The sequence below is a fragment of the Solea senegalensis genome, linkage group LG4 (assembly GCF_019176455.1).
Source record: "Solea senegalensis isolate Sse05_10M linkage group LG4, IFAPA_SoseM_1, whole genome shotgun sequence".
In the NCBI taxonomy this organism is placed as follows: Eukaryota; Metazoa; Chordata; class Actinopteri; order Pleuronectiformes; family Soleidae; genus Solea; species Solea senegalensis.
Window position 1 is genome coordinate 1520598 of NC_058024.1, and position 12738 is coordinate 1533335.

At 42.1% G+C, this 12738-nt stretch overlaps 1 protein-coding gene across 1 annotated transcript; it reads left to right on the top strand.

Annotated features, from left to right (window-relative positions):
- The first annotated feature begins 6233 nt into the window (after positions 1-6233).
- On the top strand, positions 6234-11319 carry mych (myelocytomatosis oncogene homolog). The gene is made up of 3 exons (XM_044024924.1): positions 6234-6468; positions 8044-8607; positions 9946-11319. Exons 2-3 carry the CDS (start codon positions 8061-8063, stop codon positions 10524-10526), a joined length of 1128 nt encoding a protein of 375 aa, XP_043880859.1. The 5' UTR covers positions 6234-6468; positions 8044-8060; the 3' UTR covers positions 10527-11319.
- Positions 11320-12738: the final 1419 nt, after the last annotated feature.

Genomic DNA, 12738 nt, shown 5'->3' on the forward strand with positions numbered 1-12738 from the left:
ATACTATACTATGACTTTTGTCAAATTATGGACTTTTAAAGTATGACTTTTGTCAAATTATGGTCCTACATACTAAAGTATGACTTTTTGTCAAATTATGGGCGACATACTAAACTCTGACTTTTTGTCAAATTATGGACAACATACTAAAGTATGACTTTTTGTCAAATTATGGATCTACATACTAAATGACTTTTTGTCTAAACATACTAAGTATGACTTTTTGTCAAATTATGGACTAAAGTATGACTTTTTGTGACTAAAGTATGACTTATTTGTCAAATTATGGACTAAAGTATGACTTTTTGTCAAATTATGGACGACATACTAAAGTATGACTTATTTGTCAATTATGGACCTAAAGTTTTTGTCAATTATGGGGTATGACAAATTATGGACATACTAAAGTATGACTTTTTGTCAAATTTTGGACAACATACTAAAGTATGACTTTTTGTCAAATTATGGACATACTAAAGTATGACTTTTTGTCAAATTATGGACGACATACTAAAGTATGACTTTTTTGTCAAATTATGGACGACATACTAAAGTATGACTTTTTGTCAAATTACGACATACTAAACTATGACTTTTGTCAAATTATGGACTACATACTAAAGCATGACTTTTGTCAAATTATGGATCTACATACTAAAGTATGACTTTTTGTCAAATTATGGACTACATACTAAACTATGACTTTTGTCAAAATTATGGACTATAAAAGCATGACTTTTGTCAAAATTATGGACGACATACTAAAGCATGACTTTTTATAACATTTTGGGCTTACATACTAAAGTATGACTTTTTGTCAAATTATGGACGACGTACTAAACTATGACTTTTTGTCAAATTATGGACGACATACTAAAGCATGACTTTTTTATAACATTTTGGGCGACATACTAAACTATGACATTTTGGAGACTTTTTGGACTTTTACTGCCAAATTGAAACACTGATCATAAAAACTGCGGGGTTATAGGAGGAGAACCTCTTAATAAAAGTCCTTTAATAAATTGAGAATTAAGTAGTCCCCGAGCATCGTAACGGCTGATCGTAGAGCTGCATGAAAACGAGCGCTCCAACAGACCCGAGCACTGTTTTTCAGTACACTTCTGTTGCCCCTCTTCTGTTGAGAGGGGCAAACGTTTTGGGACTAGTGTGTGTTTTGGGGTTCATGTGTGTTTTTGAATCCGCAGTATTTGTGAATTTGCAGCTCGTTTCCCCCCCCTCCGCGTTTGTTTTGGGTCGTTGCAGTGTCTTTGCCTCTGTCGGCCACCTTAGTTTTCACCTTAGGGGGCACCATAGGGCCCTTGAGCAACGCACGGGTCTGGGAACTATGCCAATATTGCATTTTCGGCAGAACCTGACATTCATGCCAAGTTTTAAGAGTTTTTATGCTCGTTAACGCCCTCAAAAATCTCCACAAAGACACAGATGGAAGAATAATCTGGAGGAAAACAATAGGCTCTGTGCATGAGCCCTAAATAATAAATAAATGAAGATTTAACCTTTACATTTAAAACTGCACACAGTCACACTGTATTGAATCCAGTGGTAAACAGATATACAGGTGCCCACAATACTGGAAACACTTCTTTGAATGAATGAATGAATATCTTTATTTCAGTTACATTCATATACAAACATAAACATTTAGTAGTCACACACTGTGCTCCACCAATCGGCGTTCTTCAGTGCGTAGCCGCAGTTCCTGCTCATCCAAAAAGTAGGTGCTTTGTTTTTTTTCCAGCGTACATTTGTGTGTAAACCACTCACTCTCCCACACCAAAGTCCAGAGAGAAAATCAGTGATTTTAGCTGTGGGGACACAGGAGCTACTGGTCCTCTGCTGCCTCGTGTGGTCACTTTGTGTCACTGAGGTCAATTCAAATGCCCGACTTTTGATGCCGATTTGACAAAATAAGACATTTGAACTTAGTGATGGAGGGAGCAGTGGATTAACAACTCCTGTGTGTGTGTGATGTTAAAATCACTGATTTTCTCTATGGGGTTTGGTGTGGGAGAGTGAGTGTGTGTGTGTGTGTGTGTGTGTGTGTGTGTGTGTGTGTGTGGGAGAGTGGTTTACAAACTTCAGTTTCCTGTTGTGTGTTCTTTCATGTGTGTGTTGTGTGTTCTTTCATGAGTCGTTTATTTTTATTTAAAGCTGTGATGTGTGTGTTTGTGTGTGTGTGTGTGTGTGTGTGTGTGTGTGTCTCTCTCCATCTTTGTTCTCTGCAGAGCTGGGACAGATGTTGTGACAGTTGGTCAGGATTTCTATTTTATTTTTCTGTCAACGCAGCAGTTTCAGGTGGTGAATCCTTCAGCTGTGATGGTAACAGCTCATGTCAGTTTAATGGAAGCAACCTGTGTGTGCGTGTGTGTGTGTGTGTGTGTGTCTGTGTGTGGGGGTGGGTGTGTCATTACAGTCTGGTCAGATTGTGCGGTGACTCTGTGAAAAACTGTAATTACAGAGGAATGAAGAAAATACAAGGACATGAGGACTCTGTTGTCTCTGTCGTCTCTGTCCTCTCTGTCTCTATCGTCTCTGTCTCTGTCCTCTCTGTCCTCTCTGTCGTCTCTGTGGCTGTGCAGACAGACAGGCCTCCGCTGCTTTAATTAGAAAGTAACACACTCACACACACACAGAGGTCACAGGTCTGGTCACTCAGTCAGTCGGTCAGTCAGCTGATTGACCTTTTACCTCCTCACTCAGTGACATCATCGTTTTTTAAATTACCTTCTTATTTTAATGTGTTTTTTAAAGCTTAGCTCGCTCACTGTATATTCTGCTGTGTGTGAAATAACAACAATAATAATAATAATCCTCATCATCATCATAATAATGATAACAATAAAATAATAATACTAATAATACTAATGATAAAAATAATAATAATAATAATGTTAATAATAATAATGATAAAAGAATGACGTGTATGTCATTGTTGGCACATGTGTACGTCACATGTACGTCTACATTGTATTGTATATTGTATAAGATTCAGAACAATGAAATTAGTAGTAATTACAAATATGATTCAAACTAAAATACTGTTTAAATAAATAAATAATAAACATGTAAACAGATATTTGAGATGTGACATCATCGGGAATTGATTTCCACAACCGATCTGTGATCATATTAAATCAAACACTTTACTTTGAGTAATTAATGTGACCTGAGTCAGTGACTCAGTGAGTCAGTGATTCAGTGAGTCAGTGAGTCAGTGCAGCAGCAGCAGCAGCAGCAGCAGCAACAGCAGCAGCATGTTTAGTATTCAGAGCAGAAACCAGAGCAGTGTGTCAGTCCGCCTGTAGGTGGCACATTAACCCACTTATTCCCTTCACACAGATTCCTCCTCTTCCTTTGTCTGTTTCCTCTGCTGCTGTGAGTCGTCACAACATCAGAAACACCGTGTTTATACATATACATACACAACTATATAAGTAAAATACACAACTAAATATAAATATACACACACATATGTGTATATGTGTATACAGTACATATATATGTATATATATAAATATATATGTATATATGTAATATATGTAAATACAATACACTGCCGTGTGTGTATGCGCGTGTGTGTGCTGTAGGACCCAGCAGAGGAGCTCACTCACGTGAATCCGCTGCTTTGCGCTCTGATTGGACGACGTGTCCCGCACGTGGACCGGCGGATCCTTCATCCGTTATGTAACGTGCAAGAACCAGTGGTGGGCGTGGTTTCAGGAGAAGTGGGAGGGGAGGACTGAGGAACACGAGAGTGGGAGCTGTTCATTCATTCATTCATTCATTCATCCCACTGCACACGATTTTTATATTTCATTTCAATGTTAGATATTTTAACATTGTTTGTATTTATGTTTGTATATAAATGTCAAATCTATGAAACGATGCATATATATGTACACTTTGGTTTTTTTTCCAATTTATATACAGTATATTTTTCCATTTTTTTTCCCCCATAAAAGTCATAAAACATTAATTTTATATATTAATATTAGGGGTGGGGTCAATACAGTGAAATGACTAAATTATATCACATTTTAGAAGTATCATATTATTTATTTATTTTAGTATATATTTCATGATATAACTGATAAAAAAATTGATGTTAAAAAAAACTTTATGTTGAAAATGCCATTGATGTTTCTGTCCACTAGATGGTGCCAAGTGTTCACTCTCACGCGAGCTGTTGTGTAAGTATATCGCAATATCGTAGTAATATCGTCTCATGACTTAAATATCGTGATATCATATCCTGACATAAGTAGTAGCAGCAGTAGTAGTAGAAGTAGTAGTAGTAGTAGTTGTAGTAGTTGCATTAGTAGTAGTAGTAGTAGTAGTAGTTGTAGTGGCAGTAGTAGTAGTTGTAGCATTAGTAGTACTAGTAGTAGTAGTTGTAGTAGTGGCAGTAGTAATAATAGTAGTAGCATTAGTAGTAGTAGTTGTAGTAACAGTAGTAGTAGCAGTAGTAGTAGTAGTTGTAGCAGTAGTAGTAGTAGTTGTAGCAGCAGTAGTAGTAGCAGTAGTAGAAATAGAAGTAATAGCAGTAGTAGTAATTGTAGTAGTAGTTGTAGTAGTAGCAGTAGTAGTAATAGTAGTAGTAGTAGTAGCAATAGTAGTAATAGTAGTAATAGCAATAGTAATAGTAGTAGCAGTAGTAGTAATAGTAACAGGAGTAGTAATAGTACTTGTAGTAGTAGTAGTAGAAGTAGTAGTTGTAGCATTAGTAGTACTAGTTGTAGTAGCAGTAGTAATAATACTAGTAGTAGTTGTAGTAGCAGTAGTAGTAGTAGTAATAGTAATAATAGTAGTAGCAGTAGTAGTAGTAATAGTAGTAACAGTAGTAGCAGTAGTAGCGTAGTAGTATTAGTAGCAGCAGCAGTAATAGTAATAGTAGTAGCAGTTGTAGTAACAGTAGTAATAGTAGTAGTATTATCAGTAGTAATAGTAGCAGCAGCAGTAGTAGTTGTAGTAGTAGTATTGGTAATCGTAGTTGTATTAGTAGTAGTAGTAATTGTAGTAGTAGCAGTAGTATTGGTAGTAGTTGTAGTAGCAGTAATAGTAGTTGTAGTAGCAGTAAATATAGTAGTAGCAGTAGTAGTTGTAGTAGTAGTAGCAGTAATATTGGTAGTAGTAGTTGTATTAGTAGTAGTAGTTGTAGTAGTAGCAGCATTAGTATTGGTAGTAGTAGTAGTTGTAGTAGTAGTAGTAGTAGTATTGGTAGTAGTTGTAGTAGTAGTATTGGTAGTAGTTGTAGTAGTAGTGGAAGTAGTAGTAGCAGCAGTAGTATTGGTAGTAGTTGTAATAGTAGTAGTAGTAGCAGTAGTATTGTATTGGTAGTAGTTGTTACATTACATGTCATTTAGTTGTTGTAGTAGTAGTAGATGTTGTTGTAATAGTAGTAGTAGTAGTCGTATTGGTAGTAGTAGTAGTAGATGTTGTTGTAATAGTAGTAGTAGTAGTAGTAGTAGTATTGGTAGTAGTAGTAGTAGTAGTAGTAGAGAGGAGGAGGATTGGAGTTGAGAGATGGTGAAACACTCGCGCAAGAGCTGAAACTTGAGGACAACGTGGCTGTGGGACATTTCACTGCCTGTCTCTCTGTCAAACCACACTTTAAAGGTACAAAGACACACAGGGAGAGGGGGTGGGGGTGCATTCCATTCCGTAATGTCAGCTCTGCCGCATAAAAATACCGAACCCGCTCACTGTGTCCGCCACATTCCTCAAGTATGAGTGAGAAAGTGAGAGTTTATTTTCTCCAGTGCATTTTGACCCTGAACGCACCGTGCACTCCTTTAAGTGACCATTTCAAGAGGTTTAACAGTGTGCGCAGTGACTGTGTGTGTCCACTAAAGCCATGAGGGTTGGCGGACAGACAGGCAGTAAGACACCCGGCTTCTCCTCACAGTCCACGTGTGTTACTGTTCTAACTTTTACCCGCCACCATTTTCCTGGAATCACGTCCGCGAGCGTATCCCTCCGCCGCTTCGACTCAACATAGTCCCCCGACATCGCTGTGGAATTTAAAGTATCCGCACCTGTTCCGGGTTTTCCCGCCCGGACTCGATCGGAACAGTGACCGACCGCGGTCACGCAGGCGGCGGGTCCAAAAGCCGCCAGCGACCCGGTGTGTATTTTCACGTTTTGGCGCGGTTTTGCAGCGGAAGGACACAGGCGAGTGGCGGCGGCGTATAAACAGTGCGGCGGCGCCGGACCACACCTACTGTCTCATAGAGGGTACAGGACAAACACTTCCACACACACACACACACACACCATGCTGCCGTGCTCCAACTTTAATTTTACACGCAGGAAAACTCCCACGAGCCGGTTGTCGTAGCTACGTCTCGCCCTCTGTGGACTTAACTGGATATTCCCGACATTTTGTTTGTCCATTTTTCCTCTTCTTCACTTTTGAATCGCTCGTGTGTGTGAGGACACTTGAAGGTAAGCTGCTGGCGTTACCTTGTCTTTAATTAATTTAATTAACGCTTAGTGTGTCCTTTCACAGTGTGTTTGTGTGCCTTTATTTATGTAATTATTTATTTGGGCTTTTATTGTGTGTCGGTGAAAGTGGTGTCTGGGAGCAGGGAGTGCCGGTGTCTCACGTGGGGAGCCGGCGAGTTTAAATGACCCTGCAGTGGATGTTTGACATACTTAGAGCTTTTCTGCTTATTTGAATTTGAATGGCGTGTTCGCATGTACGCCGTAGTGATCGAGGACAACTGCAGGTTGTCACGTTGTCGTTTTTATTTTAGTCCGTTTTAGAAAATGTGCCTAAAACGAGCATCGCGCTTAGTTTTCGTACGCACGTGAAAGGAGGTCTGGTGCGATCTGAGTGATGTGTTTCGCATGCACGCCGAATTGATCAAATATGATTGTAAGTTGTCAGGGTGACGTTTTTAGTTCAGTCCGTTTTAGAAAATTGGTGTAAAACGAGCACCGCGCTTAGTTTTAATACACACGTGTAATGGGGTCTGGTGTACGCGTGTGCAGTGAACGAGACCTGACGGCAGAGAATGAATCTGCATTCAAAACCTAACTGTGAATTCACTGCGTTTTGCCTTAAAGCCACTGTTCATGTCTAGTTTCGCACTGATTGTACTTTTTTAGGGATAATGTTGATAAATGCTGGTGTTCGTATGACACGAGTTAGTGTTAAGGTGGAGTGAATATGATTGTCATTAAATGCTTGTTATAACTGGTTGGTCTGTGTTTGAGTTTTGGCTCGGGTTACCCAGGCAGTGATGGTAAAGGCAGGACACACACACACACACACACACACACACACACACACACACACACACAGCTGCTTTGTTCTCAGCACAGTCAGCTATACATACACATTCCATAGGACCCCACATGAATATCATAGGACCCCCCTCAGTTATATTTATTATACCAGAAATAACTTATTATTTGAATTTGACCTTTTACTGATTTAAACAGTTTGTTCAAGAAGCTGAACACTCGCACGCCCTGACTACTTGGTATTCATGAAGTCCTCCCTGAGACTTTACAGTGGTAATTGTGAGGTCTTTTTGTCTGTGAGAAGTTGTGAAAGTGTTTCCTGCAGTGAGGCTGAAATGTGTGAAACAGCAGCAGCAGAGGGTGGAAACAAAAGCCGCGTCAGCAGGCGGCTGCGCTCCTGTTGTTGCTGCTTATTTACTCTTCTGAGAAGGTAAAAGGTGAATTGTGGAAAAGGGTGTTAGGTTTTGTCACCTCTGTCTTTCCCAGCTGTTCCTGTGATGTCATGGGCAGGGAAAAGAAAAGGGGCGGTGCCATGGTGATGTAAACACAGTTAAAACGGTGGCACCCCGCCTGAAGGCTCTCATTGTGGAGAAACTGGTCGAAACTTTCACTACGACGCGTGTCGTCGGCGCTGATGCTGATGTGATTTATTTGTTTTTACCCCGTTGAACTGTGAGGGGATGTAAACACACGACCAGCTGTTTCTCTGGATTTATCGCTGTACTACCTCTTTGATTTTTGATTTTTGATTTTTGACATTTATTCTTCCAGATCTTCTGCAGTCAAACATGTTGCAAAGCTTCGCTCAGTCGCAGGACTGGCTCTCCAGCGAGCCGCTGCTCTTTGACGACGAGTTCTGCCAGAGCCTGATGAAGGACCTGCAGTCGCTGCCGACGCCGCCGCAGTCTCCACCGATGAAGAGCGGCCTGGGCGGCGCCAAGCCGCTGTCCAAGGAGGACCAGCTGAGCTACGTGTCGGACATCCTGCTGGAGGACCACGACATGCAGCTCAACTGGAACTGCGACTTCTTCCGCCACTCGGCTGCGGCGGAGAAGGAGGGTGAGCCCAGCCAGCCGTGCTCGCCGCTGGAGGACGGCGGCGAGGACTGCCTGTGGCACTGCCTGGTCGCAGACAAGAGTCTGGAGGAGAAGCTGGTCTCGTCTGTGCTGGGCTCCAGCCCGCTGCTGTCGGACATTGACACCAGCATCTTTGAGGAGATCGCTGGGTCCACGCTGGACTGCCAGAACCTGATGGACACGCAGGAGACCAGTGAGGCCACGTCGGACTACGGGTCCACCGGCGGCGAGCTGTCCAACTTCTCATCCAGTGACTCTGGTGAGTTCCCAACTCTGTTCCTGTGAGTCTTGATCCAGGATGTTTGGACTCTGTGAAGTTTTTAAGATTCGATATGAGACGATTCATGCATTGGATTGTAGTCATTCATGTTTTAACGGTGTCATGGTTTTAAATCCATAAAACAGTCAATATTGGACCATAAAGGATCCACAAAATGTCAGAAAACGTTCATCCGAGTTTCCCAAAGCAAACTTTAAATGATTTCTTTGTTACTTAAAAATGACAGAAACATGGTTTTATTATCACAAGAGTCAACAACGGATTCAGTGATCAGTTAATGAAATATCTGCCGCATTCATCGCATCTTATCAGTGTAAACAGGCCACGCCCACACTTTTCATTGATAAATGGCGGTTAATGTTTAGTGGCACTGAGCCCAAACTGTTCTTTGCTCTCGTCTTATCTGGACGCCGGCCGCCCGACCCTCGCACCTGTGAATGGCAGTGTGGCGTGGGCGGGGCCTCTGGCTGTTGACTGACAGCGGTGGATGAGAGGGTTTTAGAGGAGGTAATTGAGGGCGTGTGTGTGAGTGAGTGAGTGACTCATGTTCACTTGTGGGTTTTTCAGTGCAAGCTTCATCCGTTCACCTCCTAATGAGTCACTTAACTGACTCGAGCCCTGTGGCATCTGTGGCTGTAAATCAAACAGGAAGTGGCAAAAGCGGCGTTTGTTTGTCTTTGTTACTCACCACAGATATCACTCATCGCAGTAACAAGTCCCTCGTCAGTATAATCCCAATTTAATCTGCCCGTCTCGTGTGCCAGCCACAAGGGGGAGCCTGTCCCTCTCAGTCAGTCCAGGACCACAAAGGTTCTTGTTTATTAGACAAGTAACATTTTTATAAACTCCACACGGACAAAAACAGGCTGGTGTTTTTATGTGTTTACAATTTCAGGTAAAAACCAAACATTCGTAAATAAATCGTAGATAAGATTCATGCTCCCCCTTGTGGCACTTTAAAGTAGGGACGTCCCGATGCCATGACACCAAAAACCAGACCATATGTGTATAAATGTGTGTGTACATATACACGTATATGTGGTGTGTGTATGTATGAATGCATGCATGTATGTATGTATATATATATGTATATATATATATATATATATGTGTGTGTATATATATATATGTATGTATGTATGTATGTATGTATGTATATATATATATATATATATATATATATATATATATATATATATATATATATATATATATATAGAAGTCACTAGAGATGTATGTTGGTGTCACTTATGAAAAGTGAATTCCGCACACGTTGGTAAAACTCGTCTAACTGGTTTCTGTTTTCTCTTCCCGCAGAAGAAGAAGAAATCGACGTGGTGACGGTCGTGCGCTGTCCCTCTAGCCCCTCCCCCATGCCCTCATTGGCTGAGCTTTCTGTGCGGCAGCAGAAGCGGGAAGAGGAGCAGCGCGCTCTACAGCGCCACCACATTGAGATCCAGCTGCAGCACAACTACGCGGCGCCTTGTCCGGCCTCGCCGCCGCCGCCGTCCTCCTCGTCCCACAAGCGGTCGCGGGGCGGCGACGGCTCTCTGCGCTTCCACCACTCGTCCCGCAGCTCGTCCTCCTCGTCGTCGCGGCTCCACCACCACTCCACCCGGAACTCGGCCGAGGCGGAGGACGAGGAGGAGCGGCGGCGGACGCACAACGTGATGGAGCGGCAGCGGCGTAACGAGCTGAAGAACTGCTTTGTGCGCCTCCGCGACAACGTTCCCGAAGTGTCGCACAACGATAAGGCGTCCAAGGTGGTGATCCTGAAGAAGGCCAGGGACTGCATCTACAGCCTGGAGGACGAGTCGCACAGACTTCAGTCCCGCAGAGACAAACTGAGAGCCCGACAGGACGCGCTCAAAGCTCGGCTGCAGCAGCTACGCAGCTAATGCTCCTCCAACGTCTTTGTTTTTGCTTTTTGAAGAGACGATGAGCGTGGGCTGGACAAATGAAAGGACTGTACAAAGACAGAGGACACGGTGTTCGTGTTACGCCGAGGAAAGCGCACAAAGTTTGACATTTCAAAGACTTGTGTGACGCTGCGTGGACAGACGGACAAACACGCGGATCATTGTCACGCCTCGACTGCTGACTGTTGTAGAACGTTTTTAATGTTTGAAGTTGAAACAAGGACAGAGGAAGCTAGTATTTAATGTAAAGTTCTTTTATTTTCCGCAGGACGCACACTGAGAAGCAAAGATGATGGAATCATTTCATGGTCAGAGTAACTCGTAGACGCCGCCGCCGGCGCCGCCGCTGCTCAGTAGCTGAACGAAACTTGAATGTTGTTTTTCAGGATGTCTTCTATTCAATTATAGCCATACTAACCAGAGATCCCTCCACTCTGACGTCCGTGTGAATGGATCCACCAGACGATGGCTCCCCAGTGTGCGTCTGGCCCTCAGGCTCGGACCCTCGGGGCCCAAACACCACTCTGTAATCAGGTTCATGTGTGTCAGTGACGGGAACCCTGTAACCACCAGGTCTGATACTGTCACCCGTAACAAGGCTTCGGCCGCTGTTCAGTTCACCTCCGAGTGAGTGAGTGAGTGAATGAGTGAGTGAGTGAGTGATGTTTGGACTGGAAACCAAAGTTTCTGTTGCCATGTAAACCACTCACTCTCCCACACCAAAGTCCACAGAGAAAACCTGAGGCGTGGAGCTGTTGATCCACTGCTGCCTCCATCGTTATTCTTCACAATACGGCGTTTGAAATCCTTTTGTTCAGATTTACCGCAGTGACTCAAAGTGACCACACGAGGCAGCAGAGTGGACCAGCAGCTCCTGAATCCCTGTGAGCTGAAAGTGTTTGGTGTGGGAGATTTAAAAAAAAAAAGGTGATTAACAATCCAACATGGTGAACATAGGAAAAGCTCGTTCAGGTTTGAGGAGACTGAACTGCGAGTCGAGGCCGTCGTAGCAAATTAGCCAAAGTCGTAAAAGACGAAAATAAACACGAACCTCTGGATGTTTTGATTCTTGCATGTCTGACGGTGACCGGGTAATTTTTATTTAAAGGTTCTGATTTGGAGGAAGCTGCAAAAAAAGCGGTGATACTGTGACATTTAGGCTCCACCCACACCACTGCGTCACAGCTTGAGTGTGGGCGGAGCCTCAATTTGTGTTGACCGTCTGTCTTGTTGAGTGTAAACAAAGAAAGTAAGTGGTGGAAGTTTTAGTTTTTTCTTGTTATGGTGAGACAAACTTAATAACCTGCTGGAATCATGAATCTGATTCTTCAAACTTTTCTGTACGTGGTACAATAACATCTGTACGGAAAAGGATTAGGACCAAATCTAAGAAGAAAAAGAGTTATGACTTTTGATTATTTGTGAAAAAGATCGTAATCCTGAGAGAAAATCAACGCAAATCTCAGAATTCTGAGAAAGTTGTAAAGGTTTCTGACTTTGTCAGATCTTTGCTTCTTCAATCGTAAAATTTCGACTTTTTTCTGACAATTGGTTAACGTCGGAAATCTGAAAAAAGAATTTAGACTTTAATCTCAGAATTCTCCGAAAAAGTAAAAAAAAAAATTCTCTCAGAATTTAGATTTCCTGAGGGAAATTCTAAATTCTAAAGTTTTTTGTTTTTTTTAAATAATTGAGAGGAAAAAAAAGTCAGGATTCCGACTCAAATCTTAGAATGTTGACTTTTCTGTCTTTTTCTGACAATTGGTTAACGTTGCAAGTCTGAGAAATTTAAGAATTTTGATTTTAAACTCAGAATTTAGTCTTATTTTTTGGCTCTAAATCTCTTCCGTCGATTTAAAATAACGTAGATCTTGCCGACTTAAAACCAACATTCCCCCATTTTATAAAGAAAAAAACATGGGCGTCCACATTTTATGTTTTTATTAAGTTTTTTTGGATCAAATACGAGCTTTGATGCCAAGTAACATTCAAAGTGTTTTGGCTGCTTGACTTTGATTCTAAATATGAAATATTTCGATGAATGTGCTGTTTTTACAGTGAATGTTTTCTTGTTTGTGTCAAATGTCTTTAAAAAATGCACCTGTGCTTTTTTTGGTTGTTTTTCTGACTCGAGTTCTTCCGCCTTGGTTTGTACTTGAACAGTTGGTGGCGCTAGCGCCGCGGCGGGTGC

Excerpts from the sequence above, each read along its gene's own strand:
- mych (XM_044024924.1), top strand. The coding sequence starts at position 8,061 with ATGTTGCAAAGCTTCGCTCAGTCGCAGGACTGGCTCTCCAGCGAGCCG. Across the intron at positions 8,608-9,945 it reads CTTCTCATCCAGTGACTCTG|AAGAAGAAGAAATCGACGTG; the intron begins GTGAGTTCCCAA and ends CTCTTCCCGCAG.